Source organism: Orcinus orca, chromosome 20 (genome assembly GCF_937001465.1).
Source record: "Orcinus orca chromosome 20, mOrcOrc1.1, whole genome shotgun sequence".
NCBI lineage: Eukaryota > Metazoa > Chordata > Mammalia > Artiodactyla > Delphinidae > Orcinus > Orcinus orca.
Window position 1 is genome coordinate 47,998,938 of NC_064578.1, and position 24,600 is coordinate 48,023,537.

The window sequence follows — 24,600 nt, forward strand, 5'->3', positions numbered from 1 at the left end:
GCTGTGGAAAGAGGGTGGTGTGGAGCGAGACAAGCAGGTCTGAGTAGGAAATCTGAGGTCGGGGTGCAATGCACAGGTGGGGCTGGTAGGAGGAGAGTGTCCAGAAGGAAGAAGTTGTGTGTGGTCTCAGATGTGGTAAAAGTGAACAATGTGAGGACAGTGAAAGTACCTTTGAATTGGCCAAGAGATGGGTGCTGATTTTCTGCTGCTTCCTGTGGTCTTGGGAAGGGAGCCAGCACTGCAGAGGGCCAGGAGAAACCAGGGCATGAGGGAGGAGAAAGACAGCACACGTTTCAATTGCTTGGAAGTGAAGGAAATGAGATAACAGGCTAATTAAGGAATGAAGGTTACCCAGGTTAGAAGAGCTCTGACCCTCTGAGGGGCAGAAAGAAAGGAACAGGGTACAAGGAAGAGAGGGTGCTAGAGAGATTTCTATACCCCTGAAGCCGTGGAGACTGTTGGAGTGAAAGCTGTATCGCTGCATCTGACTCACTGGAGCCACCTGCGTGAGAAGTGTGATTTGTCCCTAGTAAAGAGGCCAGGAGATCTTCTACTCATGAAATCATCTTCTGTCCCAGAGGAAGACAGGCAGCTTCTCCCAGGCAGGTTGGAGCTGTGGCTTGTTGCTCTAGATAGACGCACTTTGTTAGCAGGTGTGCAAATGAATTGAGCGAATTCTCTGATCACTGGATCAGATACCATGTGGACTTAGAAATAGGCTCACGCTGACTCCCTATTAAGCAATTCCTGTTTCTTCTGCCTGTAAAGAAGACATTGTAGAAAATAGTACCAACTGTGAGGCAGCATGTTGATGCCTGATATATAATTTTTTTAATAAATATAGAGCAAATTTTACAAATAATTCAGAAGCGGCCTTAGCCAGGCAAAATTAAATTACACAGAATAGCGTGGATGAGGGGAGGTATATACAGTCTGTGTCAGGGTTAAAAAACCCTGAAAGGGGTACCTGAGTACAGAGAATTCCCAACCAACCCTCTTTGAGGGGGCCAGTTCCACACAGCATTAGATCAAGTAATGAATATGGAATAAAACCTTTCTCTCAACAGCCTCAAGGAGGTTCCATCCATGCAGAAGGAGGCTGGGTGGGAAGTAGACGTGCCTCTCCTTCTCCTGCCCGTCCTTTTTATGCTGACACATTGGGTCTCATAGACCCCATGGGAGAAAACAAATTTCAGAGGCTTTCACGAAGCCCAGAGCTGAGCTATAATCCTCCCCTTGTGTCCTAAGGAGCATCAGCACCAGTGCAGCTTTCTAGGTTGTAAACGAGGCCAGCTGCATGGGTGGTCGTGTCCCCTTCAGGTGCTCCTGCTTCTCAAGAACCAAACACACCTTAGCAGAGGCCAAGGTTTCCTGAGAAGGTGAGTGGGGCAGATGGAACGTGCACAGGCAGAAACGTGGAATAGAATGGTGCTGATGGTTGGTCTGAGGTGCCTAGAAACTGAGCGAGATCCCTTTCTGGCCATGAATGTAGAAAACTGCTTCTTCTTATTTTCTATGTGGAGCCCCTGACATAAAAGGCTTGAGGAGCTTCTGGCCAGAGGGACTTGAGGGGTTTTGGTGGCGTCTTTCACCTAAGGCAGTCAGATTGGCTTACCAGCAAATTAAGTAAACAACCCCTTTCACATAGAAAGGAGTTACAACAATTAAAATTGCAGAATGTCTCAGAAGGAAGGGGAAAAACTCAGTACCACAAACTGTGCATTCTTTAGCAATTATTTAGATCATCTCTGAAGGGTAGCTTTCTGATTCCTTTCCCAAGTCCCAGCAGATTGTATGTGTTAAGAGCCAACTGCCCCCTAAAGCAATAACCCCTTCCTCTGTGGGCACTTCCTGGAGTAAAGCCCATAAAGTTATTTAAACGTGCCTGCATTTTTTGCATTTTTTATTAGGAATTACTTATGGACCTAGACAAGTAGTTTTTTAGTTTCTTCTAGTAGGTTCTCTGAAGAAGAGTTTTCCAAAGGGCCTAGGTGGTGTTCTAGGTAAGCAGCAAGGTGTTTAGGCCCTGATCCTGTAGGTGGACAATCCTGACGGTAGACAAAGGTGTAGAATTTGCAGTCCTAAATTGGTTATATATGTATTTTCCTGTGGATTTATACTGGACTTTGAAGAGCTAGGAGGAGCTTTTCCTTTTCCTGTTTCTCTCTCTTCTTTTCTGGCACATGCATTTCAGTGCATAAGGACATAACTCTCAAGGTTATGGCAAATTCAAGTTAGACTCCAATAGGACAGGACTGAGGTGGGAAGGAATGAGTGTGCTCTGAATACGCAAGTTTAAAACTGGTCTAGGGCTTCCCTAGCGGCATAGTGCTTAAGAATCCGCCTGCCAATGCAGGGGACACGGGTTCAATCCCTGGGAAGATCCCACATGAGGCGGAGCAACTAAGCCCGTGAGCCACAACTACTGAGCTTGCGCTCTAGAGCCCGCGCACCACAACTACTGAGGCCCACACACCTAGAGCCCGTGCTCCGCAACAAGAGAAGCCACCGCAGTGAGAAGCCCGTGCACCACAACGAGAAGAGTAGCCCCCGCTCGCCGCAACTAGAGAAAGCCCGCGCGCAGCAACGAAGACCCAACACAGCCAAAAATAAAAAACAAACAAATAAATAAATTTATAATAAATAAATAAAACTGGTCTAGGTCAGCAAATGGGAGGGGTGGACGTTCTGGCAACTCTCTCCCAAGGTCTGCTTTGCCAAAGTTCAATGACAAGGAAGGTTGGGTTTCCTCCAGACCTCCTCTTGGATGTACCTTTTCATCTACTGACACTGAAGGAAGGGGCTGTGACCTGGCAGCCAGGATGTGCGTCATTAGGGAGGTGCAGGGCGGAAGACACACTTCCTACTTTCCCTAAGGGTGAAAGAATCTCCTAGCGATGGGGATGAGAAACTTGGAATAAGTCAGTAATGCAGGGAACACTACTTCTTCTTCTTTTTTTTTTTTTTAACTTCTCAATAAACCACTTCTGTGGCTGTTGGGGATGGGAGGCTGAAGTTGGTTTCTTTGATTCCTGGGCATTGAAGTTCAGGGCAGAATATGCACCTTCGTCAATCTGAAAGGAATGAACAGCAGTCAATTAAATCAGTGTCGTAGGCCAGGCCCTCACCTTGTCCAGTGTGATTCAGCACCACATGCTTTCACCACTTTGAAACTTTTAGCTTCAGAGAAGGGCTTTTATTACCCATTTTCTCTGCTTACTAACATCCTGTTGAATGATCATTCGGAGAGAGAGATTATGGAATGCTACAGTGAAATACAATGATACAGCAATGAGAATAACTTAAGCACAAGGGCATAAAATGAGATGGATGAATCTTACAAAACAATTTTGAATGAAAGAAGCCAGATACATGTAAGGACATACTGTGTTTTTCCTTTATGTAAGAGCGTAATCAGGCAAACTAGTCCAGTGCATTGGAAGTGAGGATAGTGGTTACTCTTTGAAGGGAAGTAACTGGAGGTCTTTTTTTGGCGGGGGGGAATGACATGTTTTATTTATCGATTTGGGTGCTACTTACATGGGTTGTTCAGATTGTTAAAATATGATTTAAGCACTTTTCAGTATGTATGTATATTCTATTGAAGGTTAAGATGAGAATATTCAGTAAAATTTATTAATAGACAGTAAAGGAACTAAGGCCTCAGACCCATTAGAATGGAAATGATCATTTGACAGTAAGGGCAGGATCAGATAGGAGGCAGAGGAAGGAGAATGAAATAGTGCCTTTCTCGAGCTGGGCATTGTGATGAGGGCTTTACATTTCTGTCATTTAATTCCTTGACCTTCTCTTTGAAGTAGGCAGCATGCCCATTTTACAGAGGGCAAAGCTGAGGATCAACGAGGTTAAGTTACTTGCTCAAGGTCACAGCCAGGATTGAAATACAGGATGGGAAAAATTCTAAAGTCAACATTCTTGCATGAATTAGACCCATGGGAGTGATTAACCAATACTTCTTTGTTTGTTGTTGCAGTAAGGAACTTTGATCCAAACTTGATCTCCCATTTGTGTCTTCAAGAATAACCCATTCTACACAGAGATATTTTCATGAGAAAAAGAGCCAATGAAACTGGCTTGTTGGGTGAATTTTAGCCCTGACCTGGGGAAGCAAAAGAAGTTACCAACCCATGAAAATGCAGAGCTGACTTATGGCCTCAGAACGTGGTGTTCCGAAGCTGTTGTGCTTCTAGCTGAAGGAGGGGGCAGGTGGTGAGAGGGTGGGGTGGGGGGGTGGCCCATGATTAAGACTTAAGGAATTCACTTCCCTCAGTCTGCGGTCCAGACCCCAGGGCATGAGACCAAGGAGGGGCGGGGAGAGGCCTCAGTGCACTTCCGAAGATTTCTTCCAGTTCACAAGGCATGAGTTTTGCCCAGGTGTGTGTCTCTGCAGCAGGCTGCAGCGGCAGGGAGGGGCATTGAGGCCCACAGTACCCAGAGCACCAAAGGCAGGGAAAGTCTCACCAAAGGAGATGCCCGCATCCGTAATAGAGGCAGGAGGGGGAAGGAGGTAGGATGAGGAAAAGGCTCCTGGAAACATGTCCATCTCATGGCCTGCTTGGCTTGCCTGGCCTAGGAGGGGCGAGTGTCTCTCCCCCAGCTGTGTCTCAGAGGAATCTTACATGGCTAGGAAGGGCGTGAGGACCTATGCCAGTTTAAGCTTGGGAAACTGAGATCCCCTCTAATAATTCAGAAGGTAGGGATTCACTTGGAAATCCGGGATTCCCTGGTAGGGCAGGGTATATAGTAGAACATACGAGCTCTCACTAGGTGAGCAGGTTTACTTACTCTGGTTGTGGTCTGAGGATTTGTGCTCTGTGAGATCGCGCTGGTCACTTGCCCTAAATAAATATCAGACACTGTAACTGCTATTCCCAGGCACAGGACCTTTGCTCCTTGAATTAGGAAGGACCCTGTCAGCATGACTCCTTGGGGCTCCTCAGTGTTCATTTATACCTTGGTTGGTCCTCTTTCCTCTGAGGACCTCCTCCTTCAATCTACCCATCATCCCTTCTGGTGTTTACTCCTCTCCTGCTTACTGGCTGTTCACATTTGGGGCCATTCATGCCAACTGCTTCTGAGCTTATTTCTACCCTGACACCTTTCCCCTTTTGTAGGTAGATGCTGTTTCTTTGTCACTTTATTTATTGCCCAGGAGGCCTTTGGTTGTTTCTGCTTTTCTTAGGTTCTCTTCCTGTCCTGTCCCCTCCTCCTGCTACTGTTGTCGACAGAGCGCAGGACCCCCTTCCTCCTGCTTCTTTCATTTCCTCATTAGTTTTCCTTCTTGGACCTTGGCTTCCCTGACTGGGGACAGAGGGACATAATTGGTTCTGCTCCCTCTAAACCAGGTGGGGTTGGGAATAACTATGCCCAAGACAGAGTAGGGCACAGGAAGCATGAAGACCAGGGAAGAAGAGACCCATCAGAATTAGTGCCAAGAAGCAGGGCTTTAGGAAGCATAAGGAGCAGATCCAGGTCCAGAGACAGAGATGAAGTCTCCTTCCCTCTCCCGAGCATGACGATTAGCCTCAGAGAAAGCAGAACAAGAGGAAAGGCATCATACCCTTCAGTCTATCTCATATACGGGAAATACACCAGGGGTGCTCTCAGAGCTACGCCAGCCAGGACTCCAATCACGATGCCGGCAATAGCACCACCTGAGAGGCCAGAAGAACTTCCTTGTGTTGAATCAACTGTCATCGAAAGAAAAACGAAGAGTCAATGAAGGTGACATTATTTTACAGTGGGAGGTGCTCTGCAAAACAACAAGTCTCTACTTGTTCCTTCAAGGAATAAATTTTCTTTTTTTTAAAACGTTTTGTTTTATATTGGAGTATAGCCAATTAAAAATTTGTGATAGTTTCAGGTGAACAGGAAAGGGGCTCAGCCATACATATACATGTATTCATTCTCCCCGAAACTCCTCTCCCATCCAGCCTGCCACATGACATTGAGCAGAGTTCCCTGTGCTATACAGTAGGTTCTTGTTGGTTATCCATTTAAAAAAATTAATTTATTTATTCTATTTTTGGCTGTGTTGGGTCTTCGTTGCTGCGCGCGGGCGTTCTGTAGCTGCAGTGAGCGGGGGCTACTCTTCGTTGTGGTGCACAGGCTTCTCACTGCGGTGGCTTCTCTTGTTGCAGAGCATGGGCTCTAGGCGCGTGGGCTATATACTTTACATATATCTCATTTGATTCATGTAACCCTGCCAGATCGACATTATTTCCATTTCATAGGTGAAACACTTGAGGCTTCCAGTGGTGAAAAAACGTGCCCATTGTCATACAGCTAACAGGTGGATCTAGAGTCAGGTAGTCCTTGACTGTAGGAGTACCTGATTTTATAGAGCCTAATGGTAATAGTAGTAGTAATAGCATCTAACAGTTATGGAACATTTTCCTCTGTGTGTGGCATTTTACCAAGAGTTTAATTTAATAGTACATTAAATCTTTGAAATAATGCCATGAAGCAGGTGCTTTTACTGCAATTTTCAGTTGAGGAATCTGAGGCTCAGAGTAGTTAATAATCTTGTGCAGGAAGTTTATAACTGTTAACGCTTACATTGAAAAAAAAAGAAAGATCTCAAATCAGCAACCGAACTTTACAACTTAAGGAACTAGCAAAAGAAGAATAAACCAAACCGTGAGCTAGCAGAAGGAAGGAAATAATAACAATTAGAGTGGAGATAAACAGAGAATAGAAAGATAATAGAGAAAATCGATAAAAACAAAAATTGGTTCTTCAAAAAAGATTAACAGAATTGACAAACCTTTAACTAGAATGCTCAAGAAAAAAAGGGAAGATTCAGATTGAATCAGAAATGAAAGTGGGAACATAACTACCAATTCTCAAGAAATAATAAGAATTACAAGAGTATTATGAATAATTATATGCCAACAAGTTGCATAACTTCGATGAATTAGACAAATTCCTAGAAACTCAAAAGCTACCAAGGTGGAATCACAAAGACATAGAAAATATGATAGACCTATAACTAAGAAGGAGATTAAATCAGTTTAAGCATTAGACAAAATTCAAAATCCTTTCATCACACTCTAACTCAGAATAGAAGGAAATTACCTCCACATAATAGAGGCCATATATTAAAACCCATATCTAACATCATTCTAAATGTGAAAGCCTGAAAGTTTTTCCGCTAAGGTCAAGAACAAGATAAGGATGCCTGCTTTTGCCACTTCTCTTCAAAATAGTATTGAAAGTAATAGTCAGGGCTTCCCTGGTGGCGCAGTGGTTGAGAGTCCGCCTGCTGATGAAAGGGACACAGGTTCGTGCCCCGGTCCGGGAAGATCCCACATACCGCGGAGTGGCTGGGCCCGTGAGCCATGGCCGCTGAGCCTGCGCGTCCGGAGCCTCTGCTCTGCAGAGGGAGAGGCCACAACGGTGAGAGGCCCGTGTACCGCAAAAAAAAAAAAAAAAAAAAAAGAAAGTAATAGTCAGACCAAGTAGGCAAAAAAAAAGAAGAAGAAGAAATAAAAGACATCGAAATTGTAAATGAAGAAGCAAAATTAATTGTTTGCAGATGATGTGACCTTATATAGAAAACCCTAAAAATGTCACAAAAAACTGTTAGGGCTAATAAGCAAATTTGGCAAAGCTGCAGGATACTAAACCAACACATAAATACAGTTGTATTTTCTATACATGAAAAGTGAACAGTATGAAAAGGAAACTTTAAAAATTCCATTTATAACAGCATCAATCAGAATAAAACCTTTAGGAATTAACTTAACTAGGTAAGTGACAGACTTGTACACAGAAAAACTGAAAAACAATTGTTCAAAAAGGAGAAAACATAGTAAGAGAAATTAAAGACATAAATAAATGGAAAGACATTCTGTGTTCATGGACTGGAAGATAATATTTTCAGATGACAATACTAACCAAAATGTAGTGGATGTATATGGGTAATGATTGCAAACCAATGTGAATGTACTTGATGCCACTGAGCTATAAACTTAAAAATCATTTAAATGGTAAATCTTACATACTTTTAATTTTTACCATATAAAGAAAGTGTGCCAGAAAAAAAAAATGTTGTACAAGGTCACAGAGTAAATGCCAGACCCAGGATTAGAAACTAATTGTATTTTTTCCAGAGATGGTGCTATTAAGATTTTGCCATCTGTTTACTATAATGGTCTCTTAACTGCTGTTTTGCCCCCTGTGACCTCTATCCATTTTGCACACTGTTTGTAGAGTAATCCTCCCGGGAAGATGTAGCATGGGGCGAGTGGTCACTTACATTTCACATCCAGCCTGAGGGGGTCACTTCTGCTGGAATTGCCCTGGTTGGAGACCTCACACTGATAATCCCCAGCATCCTCCCTCCTGACGGAGTCTATGGAGAGGTTGCTGTTGTCCAGGGACAGCTTCATCCTCTCTGTGAGCAGTAGACTCTAGCCATTGAAGAACCAGCATATGGAGATCCCAGCGTCATTTGAGAGGCAGGTCAGGACGGCAGGGTCCTTATGTTCTGTGATTGTAGTATTGCTGGTTCAGATGGAGGGCTGTGCCACTGGGCCTGTGGAGAAACATAGGAGGTGACTGACTGAGAATAGGTCAGGGGCCTGGGGCCACGCTCCTTCCTCAGAGGTCTCAGCCACCCCTGGGGCCAGTGAGCTCTGTAAAGGTGATCAAGGTCATGGGGCTATCTTCATTGATGATCTGTAAGGAGAGGGCTGCACCTCCTCTCTGAGGATCGGCCAGCAAGGTGATGTCTTAGAAATTCAGAAGGTCGGGGGTGTTTCGAGAATGTAACTAAAATGAAATCCAGCAATTCCACTTCTGGGGTATAGACCTATATATATATTATACATATATATATATATATATATATATATATATATACACACATACAATGGAATATTATTCCATCACGAGAAAGGAGGACATCCTGCTACAGATATTTGTGACAACACGGATGGACCTTGAGCGCCTGATGCTAAGGGAGATTAAGTCAGACCAAGAAAGACAAGTACTGTATGATATCACTTATATGTGGAATCTTAAAAAGCCAAAGTCATAAAAACAGAGAGTAAAAATGGTGGTTACCAGGATGAGACAGGCTGGGACGCGGACCCTATGCTGCAGTGCTGCAACGCTTGCACCTGGACAAACGTCTCCTTGAGCAACAAAATACAAAGAAACTATAAGGGGCTAAAAAAAATAACTGCGTGCATGCGCAGTTGGGGCAAAATCTGGACACGATACAAAGGGACCAAAAAGCCCTACTGCCACTTCTAAAGAGCTGGCAGCAAAAGCAGGGGGTCGGGAGCAAAATCGGGGTACTGCGCATGCCCCCTGCACACACCACCACCTGAGGGGTGGGCAAACCACATCAGCCCCTCCTCCAGCCCCACCGCTGGACACACCCCTACCCTCCCCCCATGTGAGGGACCCGCTCGCAGCCCCCTCAGAGAGCGAGCCAGCAAGGAAACCTGTTACTTGTTCTCATTCCCCCCTGCTGCAGCAGGGACCCCAATAAGGCCTTGCCTGAATTTCTTGGCTGGCCTCTGATCAATTTCTATTGATTAAGGAGGCCAGGAACCTTGGTCGGTAACAAGGAGATGGGCTTGCCGGGGATAGGAGAGATGTTGTTTAAGGGTGCAGACTTGCAACAAGTAGTAAATAAGCCATAGAGCTCTAACATGAATATAGACAACAACATTTTATTATAATCATCGAACTTGCTAAAAGACTAGAACTTAATTATTCCAACCACTAAAAAGAAAAGATAATTATGTAATGGGATATAGGTGTGAAATATTGCTACAATGGCAATCATAGAGCAATATATAAATGTATCAAATTAAAATATTGTATACCTTAAATTTAAACAGTGTTATATGTCAAATATATTCAATTTAAAACAGAAAAAAAAAAAAAAGAAAAACAAAGGCTTTTCTCAACCCAGAAAACCTCTCCACACAGGTAGAAGAGAAAAAAGAAAAAGTTTTATTACAGCATTAAACCAGAATGTGATGTGCATTACAGGCAGTTTGCTAAGAAATTGAAAGACCGAAAGAAAGCTCACTCCCTTATATAGTCAGACAGATACAACCCCCACATACATGTTCTTAAGGTAAACAGTAACTAGTCCTCAAGTAAGAGGACTTGACAGCACCATTTGTCACATATCCTAAATTCATCTGGTAATTGGGGGTGATTGTCTGTATTAGTTAATTAGCTTTATCCGAAGGAAAAATAAACTTCTCACATCTTCACGACTGGAGGTAGTTTTGCAACCTGGAGTGTGATGTCCACCTCAACTGGACTCTTACCCTCCCCCAGAATCTCAACCTTGGTGGAAGCAATTTTATTTTATTTATTTTATTTTTAAAAATTAATTTATTTTTAATAATTTTTTAAAATAAATTTTTAAAAATAAATTTTTAAAAATTTATTTTATTTTTGGCTGCGTTGGGTCTTTGTTGCTACGAGCGGGCTTTTCTCTGGTTGCGGCAAGCAGGGACTACTCTTTGTTGCGGTGTGCGGGCTTCTCATTGTGGTGGCTGCTCTTGTTGCGGAGCACGGACTCTAGGTGCACAGGCTCAGAAGTTGTGGCTCACGGGCTTAGTTGCTCCGTGGCATGTGAGATCTTCCCAGACCAGGACTCGAACCCATGTCCGCTGCATTGGTAGATGGATTCTTAACCACTACACCACCAGGGAAGCCCAGTAAAAGCAATTTTAGAGAAAGAGGCGATGGAAAAAGAGCATGGAGGAGTGAGTGGGAGGTGAAAAAATAGAAGCAAAGAAAATATGTCCAGATAGTTGAAGATGCTTGACTGAGAAGGGAAGAGGCACTGAAAGGAATGGAAGACCAAGGAAGTGTTTTTCTTTCAGTCAGTGTCTTTAGAGGCTGTGAGGGATGGGTGACAAAACCAATGTAGAGGGGGAAGTTGAAGGCTTGAAAGGCCACAGGTTGCCTAACCCACTGTAAGCCCATGAAACACCATCTCTGGATGTGAATGTCCACTTGGGGAATGACTATTTTCGATTCTTTAAAGTTCAAGTCTGCAGTGCAAATAACAGAATCAGGGTTTAGGGTCAGGGTTAGGGCTTAGCTTGTTCAGGGTCAGGAACTGATATGAGATGTTTAGCTTCAGAATGTGGGATTGTATAGGGTCAGAGTTAAGAATCAGTCTGGTTCTGGGATCAGATTAGGGGTCGATATCCAGAAGAGACAGGCTGATCTTTAGATATTACAAACCTGAACTTCATTCTGTCTCTACTTTTTTTCTCTCCTTCTCCATTCTGTAGCTAATTTTCTTTCCTTCTATTCTTCATTTATCTCTCTCTCTCTTCCTCTCTTTTTTCCTCTCTCTTTTTCCTAACCCCCCTTTCTCTCCCCTCTATCTTTTCAACTCAAACTAGAAGAATGCAAACAGCTTTAAAAGTTATTTCTTTGACTGAAATTGACTTTAGACCCAACATGAATAATTTAGAAACCAAAGGAGCATTAGCTAGTTCAAGGCTCTACAAATAAATAAGCAAAATCTAAATTCTGATACAATTTTTTAGCCCACAGTTGATTGTTTTTTGCAATGAATCAGTGACTTACAATTGATTTTTGGGGGGGGGGGCCGGAGGACTGGAACAGAACAAACTTTATTCAATTACCAAAGAGGAGAAGCCGGAACCCAGTTTGCAAATTAATTTATCGGAAATTGATTTTTAAAACCTTGTAACGTTGTTTCACAAGTACAGTTAGGCAAAACCCTTAACTTCCTGTAAGAGGACATCAGACTTGGCTAATCCTCAACTGGTTCTGAAGAAGTAAAATCATGTGTTGATAAATGCAGATACATTTTAATATCAAACAGTAGGGTTAGTATGCAATAGGTCATATAGGGAGTAGTCATAAATTATAAAAAAGAACAAACCATTTAAACCACAAAAGAATTATACTAGAAATTAATCCTAGCTTCCTTCCACCAAAATCTCCCAGTTGGAAATATAAAAAAGTTCTTCTAAATAACTCCTGGGTGATTGTACTTAGAAAATAAAGGCATTAACAGTGTCTATGTTTCAAACCCAGTATATTACAATATGGAACATCTTACAAGGTCCAATAGGATAATCACGGTGCAGAACTCCATGTTTTGGAGAAAATCTACGCCTTCTTCTGAAGATTGCAATCAGACATTTGGAAAGGGGCTCTAGGCTTATTACTGGGCCCCAGTGGAGTCTGGGTACCTGGTGCACTGGAAACACTAATCCTAGTATGAAGGTGTTTGGAGCTGGGGTCTTTGGGAGGTCATTACGTCATGAGGGTAGAACTCTAATGATGGGATTAGTGCCTGTATTAGTCAAGGTTCTCCAGAGAAACAGAAGCAGTAGGGTATATATGAATATATAGAAACAGATTTATTATGAAGAATTGGTTCATGAAATTATGGAGGCTAAGAAGTCCCAGGATCTGCTGTCTGTACCTTGGAGGCCCAGGATAGCTTGCAGCACCAGTTCAAACCTCAGGCCTGAGAACCAGGGGAGCCAATGGTATAAGTCCTAGTCCAGGTTCAAAGGCCTGAAACAAGGAGGGCTGATGTCCCAGGGCAGGAGAAGATGTATGCCTCAGCTCAAGCAGAGAGCAAATTCTTCCTTCTTCTAGCTTTTTTTTTTTTTTTTTTTTTTTTTGCAGTACACGGGCCTCTCACCGCCGCGGCCTCTCCCGTTGCAGAGCACAGGCTCCGGACGCGCAGGCTCAGCGGCCATGGCTCACGGGCCCAGCCGCTCCGCGGTATGTGGGATCTTCCCGGACCGGGGCACGAACCCGTGTCCCCTGCATCGGCAGGCGGACTCCCAAACACTGCGCCACCAGGGAAGCCCTATTCTCACTCTTTTCTCCCTTTCCCCTCTCTTTCTCACAGACCCACATCTGGCCTCTGCAGCCACCGACAGACACCCCTGATTCTTCCCTGTCTCCCTCCTACCCAGCATGCTAGAGCTAGTTTGTGCAGGCTTGCAAAAGCTGATTGTTAAATATTTAGGAATTTTGCGAGCTGGTTGTTAAATGATTGGTAGCTTAAAATGAGACATGGTAGGAGTATTTACACCATAGAAATAGGCCGATGTTCCGAGGCAGGGTTTGTTGATGCGGTTTTTCTGAAAAGCTGGTCTTCTAGCACACCACTGTGCCATCTATTTCTGGCAAAGACACTTGGCTTTGCTGAGGAATATCCTAATTCTTTGATAGAGATTCAGTCTCTACCCCCACCCCCGCCCCACCATTCCTCAGCTCCCTCCTGGGTGGCGGGGAGATGGAGATTCTAGGGCCTGTGTTGTGCTGGGAGGGGAGAGAACAGTAGAAGAAGAGAAAGCATGAGGGAAGTAAGTGAAAAAGAGAACAAAAAGGACAGCAGTATAGAAAGAGAAAGAAAAGGGAAGTAGCAGGAGGGCAGAGCTTAGGATAGGGAGAGCGTAACGACCGGCCAAGACTCACCTCACAGTGTCTTCATGGGCACTTGGGCCATTTCCTCACTTGGGGCCAGAAGGTGGCCAAGGTGCTATGAGATGAGGAAACCGCCTTCACAAACTGTCCTGAAACAGGATGTGGGTGGGGACCCCCACAGCTGGGCTCTGGAGGAAAGAGGGCTGGGGACCTGGACTGGTGAGGTCTAGGAGCCAGGATGCCTCCATCTCTAACTGTGGAGGGACTGGGGGCCCAGACTCCTGGGTCTGGGGAAGGAGGGAGGATGCAGACTCCCCCTCGACCTCACTCGCCAACCCTCCAGCCCCCACCCTTCCCCACCCCTGCTGCCTTTAAGGTGTTGAGACTCAGACAGAGGCCCACGCCCCATTTAGCAAGTCCCTCCCCTCCCCACCCCTTTCCTGGACTGCCTTGAGTGAGGCGAGATATAAAAAGGAGGAGAGAGCAGGAGTGCGGGTTCCAGCTGCCCTGATCATGAGCCCTTTCCTGCTGCTGGCCCTCCTGGGCATCACCGTGCCAGGTGAGTGAGGACCTCAGAGGGGAGGGGACTCTGGAGGATGAGCTAAGACTGATTGGCTCATCCCTGGAGGACGAGCTAAGACTGATTGGCTCTTCCCATTTCAGGAGTGCAGGCCCTGACCTGCTACTGGGCGACACTGATGTCTGTGAAGAATGCATCGGAACTGCCCCTCCAGTGGACGGCTAGCCAGAAGCACTGTGAGGAAGGCTGGAGCTGCCAGGAGGTTCTGATGCTGATGGAGAACGGTAAGGAGGGCCCGTGGGCCCCCGCCCGACTCCCACCCTCTTCTGTGCAGAGACGCTCCTATCGCCCCCGCTCCTAGGGCATATTCTGTGTACAAACTCGAAAGCCTGCTCCCCCCAGTACCAGGAGCTGTTGCCTCCTCGGCTACCCAGTGGCCTGCTCTGCAGCCTCTCACCCCAGAGCACGAGGCACATCCGCCCTCTAGTCATGACCTCACCCTGGCCCGTCTCTCTCTCTTGGTCCAGGACCCTACGTGTACATGGTGCTCATCAAGGGCTGCACCCAGGCAGCCGATCACGAGGACCTCATCACCAAGCACAGGGCAGGCCCCGGCCTGTCCATCGCCTCCTACACCCGGGTGTGCCGGGAGGACTTGTGCAACCACCTGTTCACCAGCCTCCCTCTCTGGGCCCCGCACCCACCCACAGGTGCCGGAGGGAGAGGAGGAGGGTGTTTGGGAGGAGGGAAGCCACGGGGCTGAGGCGTTGGGGTGAGCACCCTGGGGATGCTCCTTTAGAATCCCTCCCTGCCCCCCTTCCCCAGCACAGCTCCTTCTAACAGTCCCGGAGCAGAAAACTGGACCGCTCTTCCCATGTTCAACCACCCACCTCCGACTCTGGCTCCGGCCCTGACCTGGTACCAGCTCCTTCTTTCCATCCCGCTGGATTTGGTCCACGCGTGTTCTAGTCAGGGTTCTGGCATTTCCTCCTCCTGAGTGAAACGGGCCTGTGACTTCCCACTGTCTTTTTCTGTCTGAGACCGTAAATCGGGTTTGGGGCTGTGTTCTGCGTTTCTCTACTCTTTGGCATCTTTTGTGGACACGGGCGTCTTGTCTTCTTGGACTGTTTAGTGGAACTTGTGGGTGAAGCCACTGGGTCCTCCCCGGGCACCGCTCCCCGACTTGTACCACCTCCTGCGCTCAGTCCCGGACGCCCCTTCCCAGATCTCACGTCCCCTCCTCAACCTTGCTGTCTCTCTAGCTCATGTTCCAAATGCCCCGCACCCCAGGCCTTCATGAGAAGAGCTCGAGGAGGGCACATTTGGGGGACACTAGGGAATTGATTCTTGGGGACCAGCAAAATGGGGGAGGGGTGGAGGGAAGGCACACGGTCTGAATTCAGAGCCTTCTCAGTCCTGCCTCCCTTTCTCTGTCACCTCCCCAGCCCTGGGGTCTGTGCGGTGTCCAGTCTGCTTGTCTGCCCAAAGCTGCCGGTCTGCAGCAGAGCTGACCTGCCCCGCCGAGAGCACGCACTGCTACAGTGGGCACCTTCTGCTCCATGCTGGTGAGCCGGACCGAGATCTGAGTCTCTGGGGAGGAAAGGGAGCTGAGGTCTGGGACCCGGAGGGTGGGCCTGGCTTCCCAGAGCTGCGCCTCCCGCATGAGGGATGGATGGTCCCAGCAGCAGTGTCTCCCTCTCTCCCCTCCTCTCACTTTCCACAGGGAACCGCTCCACCCATCTGAGAGTCCAGGGGTGCATGTCCCAAGCAGGCTGCAACCTGCTTAATGGGACTCAGGAAATCGGGCCCATCAGTCTGCAGGAGACCTGTGATTCTGAAGGTGAGTGTCATACCCACAAGACCAAATGCCCTGCGCCGCGGCCTCGGGCCACGATGACCCTGTGAAAGGCGGACATCCAAACACATCCCACCAAAGCCAGCATCACGTCATTCAGATATTTATTACTCACTCAGGCGGATGTGATGTAAGGGATTCTCCCAGTAGGCGCTTCAGGTGAGGATGCCAGTAAGAGGTGTCCAGCTTAAGGGGAGACAGAGGGTGCGTGGTCCAGGGGACATATCTATAGGACAGGAGTCCACTGGTGGGTGTTTTATTTGTTTTTGTTTTTGTTTTTTTGCGGTATGTGGGCCTCTCACTGTTGTGGCCTCTCCCGTTGTGGAGCACAGGCTCCGGACGCGCAGGCTCAGCGGCCATGGCTCACGGGCCCAGCCACTCCGCGGCATGTGGGATCTTCCCGGACCGGGGCACGAACCCGTGTCCCCTGCATTGGCAGGCGGACTCTCAACCACTGTGCCACCAGGGAAGCCCCTGGTGGGTGTTTTAAATGATGCTGGGCCTGTCCAGGTGGGAGAGGGGCAGGGGAGCAGGGAGGAAGGCCAGAGGGGCAGAGAGGGTGGGCTGCCTCGCGTGCCACTCTGTCCATTGGCTGCAGAAGTGAGTGCAGGTGTGCCGGCTGGTTTCCTTGCTGGGAGTGACTTGCAGCTTCCAATTCTACTTCTCCACACCCCTGACCTTGGGTAACCCTGGGTCTTCCACTTCCCCTTGACCACCCTCACCCATCCCCCACCCATGGTACTGGAGCACCCCAGCAGCCATGCTGCAGAGATAAAAGATCAGCGAGGATATCAAGGGTGCTTCAGGTGTGACAGGAAAAGTAAAAGCCAGACGGGGACACGGGGAGGGTCCCCACTTCCCCGTGGAAACCCAGCCAAACCGTACACCGGTGGATGAGAGTGGCCTAGAGCGTCTTGCTGTGAAGCACCTGCCGTGGCGAGGTGGGGCGTGGGGTCTTAGGAAAGTGGGAGAAGGGTCTTCCCTGTCCGAGCTTCAGGGAGAGAGTTGAGTGAGTTCAGCAAACGTTCCTCTTGTTTGGATCTCTCTGGCTGGACTGGGAGCCTTGAGGACAGAGCCTAGATGTCACTGACACCAGGCTTCCAGCCTCGGGCAGCACAAGGGCTGGCTGAGGATGGGCACCCACGATGCGTTTGCTGATGTGAGTTTGTACAGGATTCCAAGGTCTGTGGAGACCCCAGAGGACTCAGACCCTGGCCCTGCCCTAAAGGGCTTCCAGGACCAAGAAGGGAGACATCGCAGACACAGATGGTCACAGGGCTGTCATGGAAGTGGGTCTGGGGGGGCCTCAGAGAAGGATGATACTGATGTCCTGGGAGGGGCGAATCAGGGAGGGCGTCACAGAGGAAGTGACCTATGAGCCGTGTCTTAAAGATGAGCTGCAGTTTATTCACAGAAGAGGAAAAGGACACGAACAGGCAGAGGAAACAGCATGGACAAAGGCTTGGAGGTGGGGGCAGCCCGCTGGTTTGAAGAGGGGTCCCTTGGCTCTGCCTGAGGAGGGGCTCATCGAGAGGATGGGGTGCAGCTGGGGGTGGTGGGTGATCACAAGTTTTCCAGGAGGAAGGAACAGCGGGTGCCAGGCCAAGGAGGCAGGAAATGCCCTGCTGTGTCTTGGGAATGGATATTGTTGGGGGAGCCGAGAGGTAGGCGGGGGGTCCTGGTGGTGGGTCAGGTGTCTGCCCAGCCAGACTGAGGGGCTGGCCTTTCTGCTGAGGGCAGTGGAGCTGTGGAAGGGTGTTGAGCAGAGGAGAACAGAGTCTGAATCTTTCCTTCTCATTAATGCTGGTTTACTTATCTGGCCTTCGTCTCTGGGACTAGGTAACATTCATAATTCAGAAGGCGTTTCCGAAACAGATCAGATGTGCGCCACGCACACCACACACCATAACGCACACAATACACTCAGGAGACACAAACACACACTGTGCCAAGTACACACCACACCTCACATACTGCACACGGGCCTCCTTAAACCTCACACATCCCGCACACACCACAGACTTCACACACTACATATAGCACATGCCACACCCAGCACACAGACCACACTTCACATGCCGCAGACAGCACACACAAACAAAACACAGGTACACGGGACACACACCACGCCACACCCATGCAACAAACATATACCACATACCTCACCAACACACTGTATCACTGTACACACACACCACACATCACATACCATACACACACCATATACATTTCACACATTCCCATACTATCCCACACACCCCACATACCCACTACACATCTACACACATCCCATATATGTACGCTCTCAAACCACACACGTCACATAAAACACAGCCATTAGGCCACAAATGGATATCCCTAATCTATGTCCATATTCTGTTGGCTTTCAGCATCAGAGCCGGATCTTGGACGGTGCATTTGTCTTCCCTGGTTAAGTTCAGTTCGGTAGTTTAGCAAATATCTATTGAGCATCGGCAAGGCCAGGCATGAGAAGATGGGGTACAGCAAGATGTCAGGGAGTAAGTGGAGAACAGAAGGGCATCTCAGGGAGATAGAACAGCTCCTGGAAGGCGTGGGGGAAGGAGAGGACGGGGTGCCAGGACTGGGTGCAAAATGGACCACCGCAGGAGCCCATACTAAAGAAGAACCAAAGGGCTGGGATTGTAACAGCCTTGACTCTCCCGCTAAGGAATAGGATGGTGGTCCCAGTGAGAGCAGTGGGTCGCACAGTCAGGGAGAGCACAGCCTTTAAGAGCTGAGCGTGTGAGTCAGAAAGACGTGGGTTTCTGTCTGGGCTCTGCCGCTGAACCAGCTTTTGAGGATTACCACCTCTTTGAGCCTCTTTCGCCAAGTTCAGGGAGGAGGAGATAACCCCAGACAGTCAGGGGTCGCAGAGTATACAAAGGCCCTGGGGTGGTATGTGCCTGCCATGTGTTCAAGGAAGAATCCAGAGGCCAGTGTGGCTCCAGCAGAGTGATCAAGGGGAATAAAGATATTTAAAAAAAGAAAAGAAAAGGAAATGGGGATGACGAGGATAACACCACCTGCTTGGTGCAGGGCGGGGGCCAGGGTGCCAGGAGGAAATGAGCCAATCCAGGCGAGGCAACTCCTTGGGAGGCTTAAACGGGTTAATCCCTGGAAAGTAGTCATGGCAGCCGGGCACCTCAGTTAAGTGTTCAGGGCGCGCGAAGCGTCTGAGTATTTTTGTTTGGAACATAGGGTTTCTCAGTTAAAAGAAATCTGCGGTGTCAGGCTGCCCTCCTTATTTTCCAGATAAGGACGCTGAGGCCTGGAGAGGGAAGTAGAGATTGGCTCATGCTAAGGAAGAGCCATCCATCTCTCTCACACCCAAAGGGAGGAGCAGCCGTCCCCAAGGGGGGTTGGGAAAAGCCCCCGCGATGTTCCAGCAAGAACAGGGGAAAAACTGGGGGTGGGGCTCGGACTTCCTGTGTCCCTGCTAATCTGAGGCGGAGGCACCCAGCAGCTAGATGGCTTGGAGGGCGAGTCAAGAACGTGATCATCTTCCCAAGCGCAGGACAAGGCAGGCCCCTGAATCACCCAGACCCTGGCCATTCTTTCTCCGCAGCTATGCTGACCTGTTATCGGGGGAACATGCTTCGGATTTCTCAAGCCCTGGCTCAGAAACCCGTCACGTGGTCCACGAATACGAAGCAGCTGTGTAATCGTGGGGAGGTGTGTCAGGAGACGCTTCTGCTCATAGATGTAGGTGTGTGGGCTGCCCAAGAGGGCAAGACCCCCGCACGGGGTCCTGCGTCTCGCTGCCCTGGATTCTGTGCCCTGAATCTCCTGCCAGCTTCCCCTCACGCTTGCAGTTCCAAACCCAATTCTCCCTCTTTCTGCGCCCTGGTTTCCCCTTCTGAAACCTGGGGCCGAGGTGATGGCAATCGTAGTACCTACCCTGCTGCGTGGTCGCTAGGCTGTATCCGGTAGTCCAGGCAAAGGGCTGAGAGAGCTGGCACAGAGTAACCTCAGTGACTGCATTCAAGGTCTAATGAGCTGCCCGTTGTGTGCCAGGCACTGTTTTAGGTGCTGTAGATCCCATCGCATCTGCCTTCTTGCCACTTTACGTGCCAGTGGGGAAGCAAAAAAAAAAAAAAAAAAAAAAAAGAGTAAGATACGCCTATGGAGGTAAGAGCTATGGAAAGAAATCCAGCAGGGAAAGGAGATCAGGAGAGTGAGGTAAAGGTGGTAATTTGCTCTCTGAGGATGCTCTAGTGAGAAGGTGACATTTGAGCGAGAACTGAGAGGTGGCAGAGCTGGGGGAGTACCCAGGCTCTGGCCCCGGTCTTCCCCGTGCACTCACCGGGACCTGTGCTCCCGTCCTCAGAGGACCCGCATCCCGCCTCTGCCTGCTGTGCACCGAGGAACCCCTGGCTCTGCCGCCTTCCGAGTCTCCCCTCCCCCCACCCAGCTTTCACTCTGTCACCCCTCAGGACTCAGATCGCTCCTGGTGGGGAGCAAAGGCTGCAGCAAGGCCAGGACACAGGATTCCCAGGCTATCTCCATACACTCGGGGCCGCCCGGAGTGCTCGTCGCCTCCTTTGCCCGGTTCTGCACTTCCGACAGGTGCAACTCGGCTGCCAGCAGCAGTGTCCTGTTGAACTCCCTCCCTCGTCCAGGTGTGGGACCCCAGCGGGCTGGGTGGGACCGGGGGTGGGGAGAGATGGGGCCCCAGAGATACACTCTGGGGCTCAAGGAGGGTGGCTAAGAGCTAAGAGCAGAGCTGTGCGCCCCCAACTTTCTCTCTGCTCCCCAGCTGCCCCTGCCCCAGGAGACCTGCAATGTCCCACCTGTCTGTCCTTTGGATCCTGCACACAAAACTCTGACACTGTGACGTGTCCTAAGGGCACCAGTCATTGTTACCAGGGTCACATTGCTCTCAGGGGAGGTGAGTGCTGAAGGTCAGGTCCCAGGGATGAAGGGGCTGGGGGCCTCAATTCACTGGTCCTGAGGCGGGAGGGTGCTTGAGACCCTGGCTTATGCGTTTGAGGGTGGAGGGGGCTGGGGACCCAGATTTTCTAGGTCAGAGGGAGGAGGGGCCTAAGAGCCTGGTCTCTTGGTCTGAGGCGGGGAGGGTCTAGGACTCCTAGGGTTTAGGAATTTAAGCTGAGGAAACCTGAGCCCTCTCTGACTCATATTCACTCTCCAGGTGGGCTGAGCTCCCCAGTGGACATCCAGGGCTGCATGGCCCAACCTTCCAGCTCCTTATTGAACGGTACCCAGAATATTGGGGTCTTTTCTGTGATTGAGGACCGTGATGAGGCTATGGTGCCAGATGGAGCTGCCCCTACCCTAGTGCCAGATGGAGCTGCCCCTGCCCCCTACCTGGCTTGGGTGGCAGGGCTGGGACTATCCCTAGCCCTTTGGTGTGGGGCGCCCTCCCTGCTGACCCCATTTCCCCATGATTCTTAGCCCTTGCTGACCCCCTAGCCCAAACCCTCCCTCTGACCTCATAACTAAACAGCCTTGGACACTGAATTATTTCCCAATCCTCTACACGAGTTAGCACCCACACCCACCCCACGTACTGTATGACCTGATGACAGGGCCTCGGAGCAGCTGAACTTGCCCTGCGGGAGGGTGGACATTCAAGCAGTGGCCCCGTGTGTGTGAAAATAAAGACACTGTCCTTTCCCCCAAATGCTGGGGTTTCCCTACGTGAGGGGAGGGGAGGGCTCCCAGAGATCTGGCATGAGGGAGGAGAGGAATCCGGTGACAGATTCACCATCTCAGGCAGTCCTTTACTGATCTGGTCCACATCCCCATTGGACCCCACTGGGTGGCGGCAGAGTCTTCAGGTTGCTGCAAGTAAAAGTATTTGGGCATCGCCATGACTTGGGAGGCGAAGGTGCACCAATGAGGCTTCTATCCCAGTAGCCAGGGCCTCAGCACCAACAGCGGGCTCACCCCACTTGAATAACTTAAGAGTTTGTGTGAAGCAGGGAAACAAGAGGCTTTGCACAGTTTCCTGAGGCTGATATCATTGGGGCTGTTATCATCCTAGGCCTGAAACACTGAGAAGTCATGACCATTACTAGAATCTGGAGGGGGTGGTGTTTAGAGAACGCTGCCTGACAGGATCTCTGCTCCCAGGCTGAAAACCCATCCAGCCCACAGCGACACTACGGGGAGGGAGCTGGGGAATTAATACCCCAACCTCACTCAGTGTCCGCCCTGTGGTCTCCTGTTGGGTCTCCCCATTGACTGAACCCAGCTGGAAGGCAGGAGATCCCATTGACAGTCCCCACAGCACAGGGCAGGAGAAGAAGCTGAGAGAGTGAATTTGAAGAAGGAAACAGAGTGAATTTGAAGAAGGAAACAGAAGAAAACAGCACAGTCACCCCTTTCCTTTGTCCACATGAAAATCAGAGTCCTCAATACAGAAGACACAACTCCCATCCGTTACCATATTGTGCTAACGATAATGGGTCACACACCCACAGCGTTAGACAACCAGTTCTTCATGTACCACAGTGAGAGGAAGATGGGGAAAAACAGCATATAATGAAGATGAAAAGGTCCTGACTGTGTAGCTGGTGGTGATCAGAGCTGCCCTCTCCTACCACCCATTCTACGTTCTCTTACCACCTGCCAACACCTCCTCGGGACAATTGGTGTGACACAAATCTTCATTCTTAAGGGAAGTAAGTGTTCAGTGGTCTTGTCCTTATTGGCTCTTGGCCACTTTCTGCTGAACAGGGCCACCGGCCAAGGAGATATTACCGCCAACGCGTCCCTTGGCTTCCAAACATAGTCTTCCTTGATCCAGCAACCCAGCCTCCCTCTGGTGGTGAGGTTCCCTCTGGCCATCAGCAGAGTGGCCCTCGTCTCTGCCTGTTGTTTCAGCAGCTGAAGGAGCACAAAATGGGGGCAGTCCTGGCTTCCGACTGATTAGAGCTCTGATGGGGTTCCTCACCCACACCAAGCCCAAGGTCACAGAGACCAGGAGCAAAACTTCTTTAAGCGGGTTGTTAGGTGTACTAGTGGGAGGGGACACTCCCTTCTCCTCCCCTGATTCATGGACCCCTGCATTCTGGCTCTGGGAGAGGTGACACGATAGACTGGCCACTGGTTCAAGACATACAGCATCTCCTGTTGGGTGGCAGGGTGCCTTCTCTCACCCAGTGCCCTCATCAACCATCACAGCCATTCCACCCTTCCGATAAGTCAAGTGTCTCTGTGTCGTGGGGCACCTGGAAGATCAGTGAGCTCCGTGGATGGGAGTTAATTGCCTCACTTCCTTTGCCTTAAAATAATGTCCTCTAGCTGGAAGCAATACTTCATGGGATACTGTAGCAATAGAACAGACATCTTCTAAGTTCCCAAATGGCAGGGTTGACAGAAGCACTGAGTACGAGGAAGGCAAATCAGAACCCACACTGTGGGGAGAGAGCTCAGTCTGCTCGAGGGTGGGGTGTGTCCTGGGTAGTCCTGCTGTAGAAAGACGCCATAACAGGCTTAGAGTTGGCCTCTGCCTCTGTTGGTTTGGGCACTGAGTACGGTCAACAGCCAGGTCACCTTGGGGAGAATTAGCCCGTCTGTCGTCACTATGGGGAGCCTCCACCGCCCACATGGCCACTTTGCACATGGGCCCAGTGTGCGAGCACTGATGGGAGAGAAGCCGCCTGACACTGTCCACAGGATACCAAGGGTACCCATGCTCAGGGCATGGGTTCTGGTGGGCATTCGTGTAGGACGTGAACATCTTCACACTCTGTGCCCATCCCCAGAGGACCTCACACATATCCCCCCGTCTTCATTTGATACCTTTCTTCTTATCAAGTCCTTGATCAAATGGCTCAGCAGGGGTCCATGCCGAAGTGGACCTGAGGACCTCTCTCCCTCCCACAAAGTGGACCCCTGAAGTTTTGCCGCCTGAGGGATTTCCTACATCACTCTTTCAGGACCATATGTGCCAGTGCTACCACAGCAGCTACCCACTTCTGCCTGGCGCCAGCCCACACTGCAGTTCCATCCATACACCTAGTCTGTGCTTTCTGTCCTCTGTAAACAGATCCCAGGGAATCCCCATGAGCTCATAGGTGTGGGTGGGGAAGAGGCAGGATGAGTGGGTGCCATGGGTGCCTGAGCCACCTGCTGGGGCATCCACCTGTGCCCTGATCGCATACACACCTTCTCCATGGATGGCAGATGGTGCTGTGCGTGCCCAACGTCGTGGTTTGGTAACTTGACTACACCCAGTATGTGGTGTGCAGTTCAGGTCACAACGCTCTTGGTGTCCCATGGTCAGGTATTCAAACTTTACTGGGTCCCAGTAATAAGCCAGGAGCTGTTTCCCAGATGGAGGTTAGTTATTTGCAGAAGAAGACATACCTTTGCTCCAAAACCCCAAGGTTCTGCACTATAATTATCCTGTTATCTCTTTATGTCACAGAAACTTTCAGGGACATTGGGTCTCTTGGGTCAGATGACCTGAGGTTCAGAGCAGCTAGGTTTCCAGTCTGAACCTGCATCAGAGCCCTTTCCTGCTCTAGGATCCACTCAAAACTGGCAATCTTATGGGTTCCCTCACGAATGAGTAGGAGTAGGATGTCAACATGTGCTGCATCCCCCCAGCCAACTCCTAAAGGACTGATCTTTTCTGTAAAGGGAGCCACACAAGGTGTAGCAAATTGTCTCTCAGTTTAGAAGGAATATTGAGACATGCCCCAGACCTATAGTCCCCTAGGACTTACACCAGTGTGATGGGATGGGGAGTAGATGATGCAGTTTATCCTCCACCCTGTGGCACACGTGTGTTATCATCAAGGGC

General features: G+C 49.3%; 1 protein-coding gene and 1 long non-coding RNA gene across 2 annotated transcripts; one reads left to right on the forward strand and one right to left on the reverse strand.

Annotated features, from left to right (window-relative positions):
* Positions 1-819: 819 nt before the first annotated feature.
* On the reverse strand, positions 820-14,048 carry LOC117201804 (uncharacterized). The gene is made up of 3 exons (XR_007474424.1): positions 13,483-14,048; positions 2,473-8,560; positions 820-2,436 (listed from the first exon to the last, which is right to left on the reverse strand). It is a non-coding gene; the product is annotated as an uncharacterized LOC117201804 (long non-coding RNA).
* A 33-nt stretch (positions 14,049-14,081) lies between these two features.
* On the forward strand, positions 14,082-21,468 carry CD177 (CD177 molecule; the record flags this gene model as incomplete). Its single annotated transcript, XM_049702757.1, has 8 exons — positions 14,082-14,235; positions 14,479-14,661; positions 15,397-15,579; positions 15,675-15,791; positions 19,393-19,533; positions 20,261-20,446; positions 20,584-20,715; positions 20,977-21,468. Coding segments are annotated over 8 exons (1,359 nt in total), but the record flags the coding sequence as incomplete, so codon positions are not given.
* Between the last annotated feature and the right edge of the window lie 3,132 nt (positions 21,469-24,600).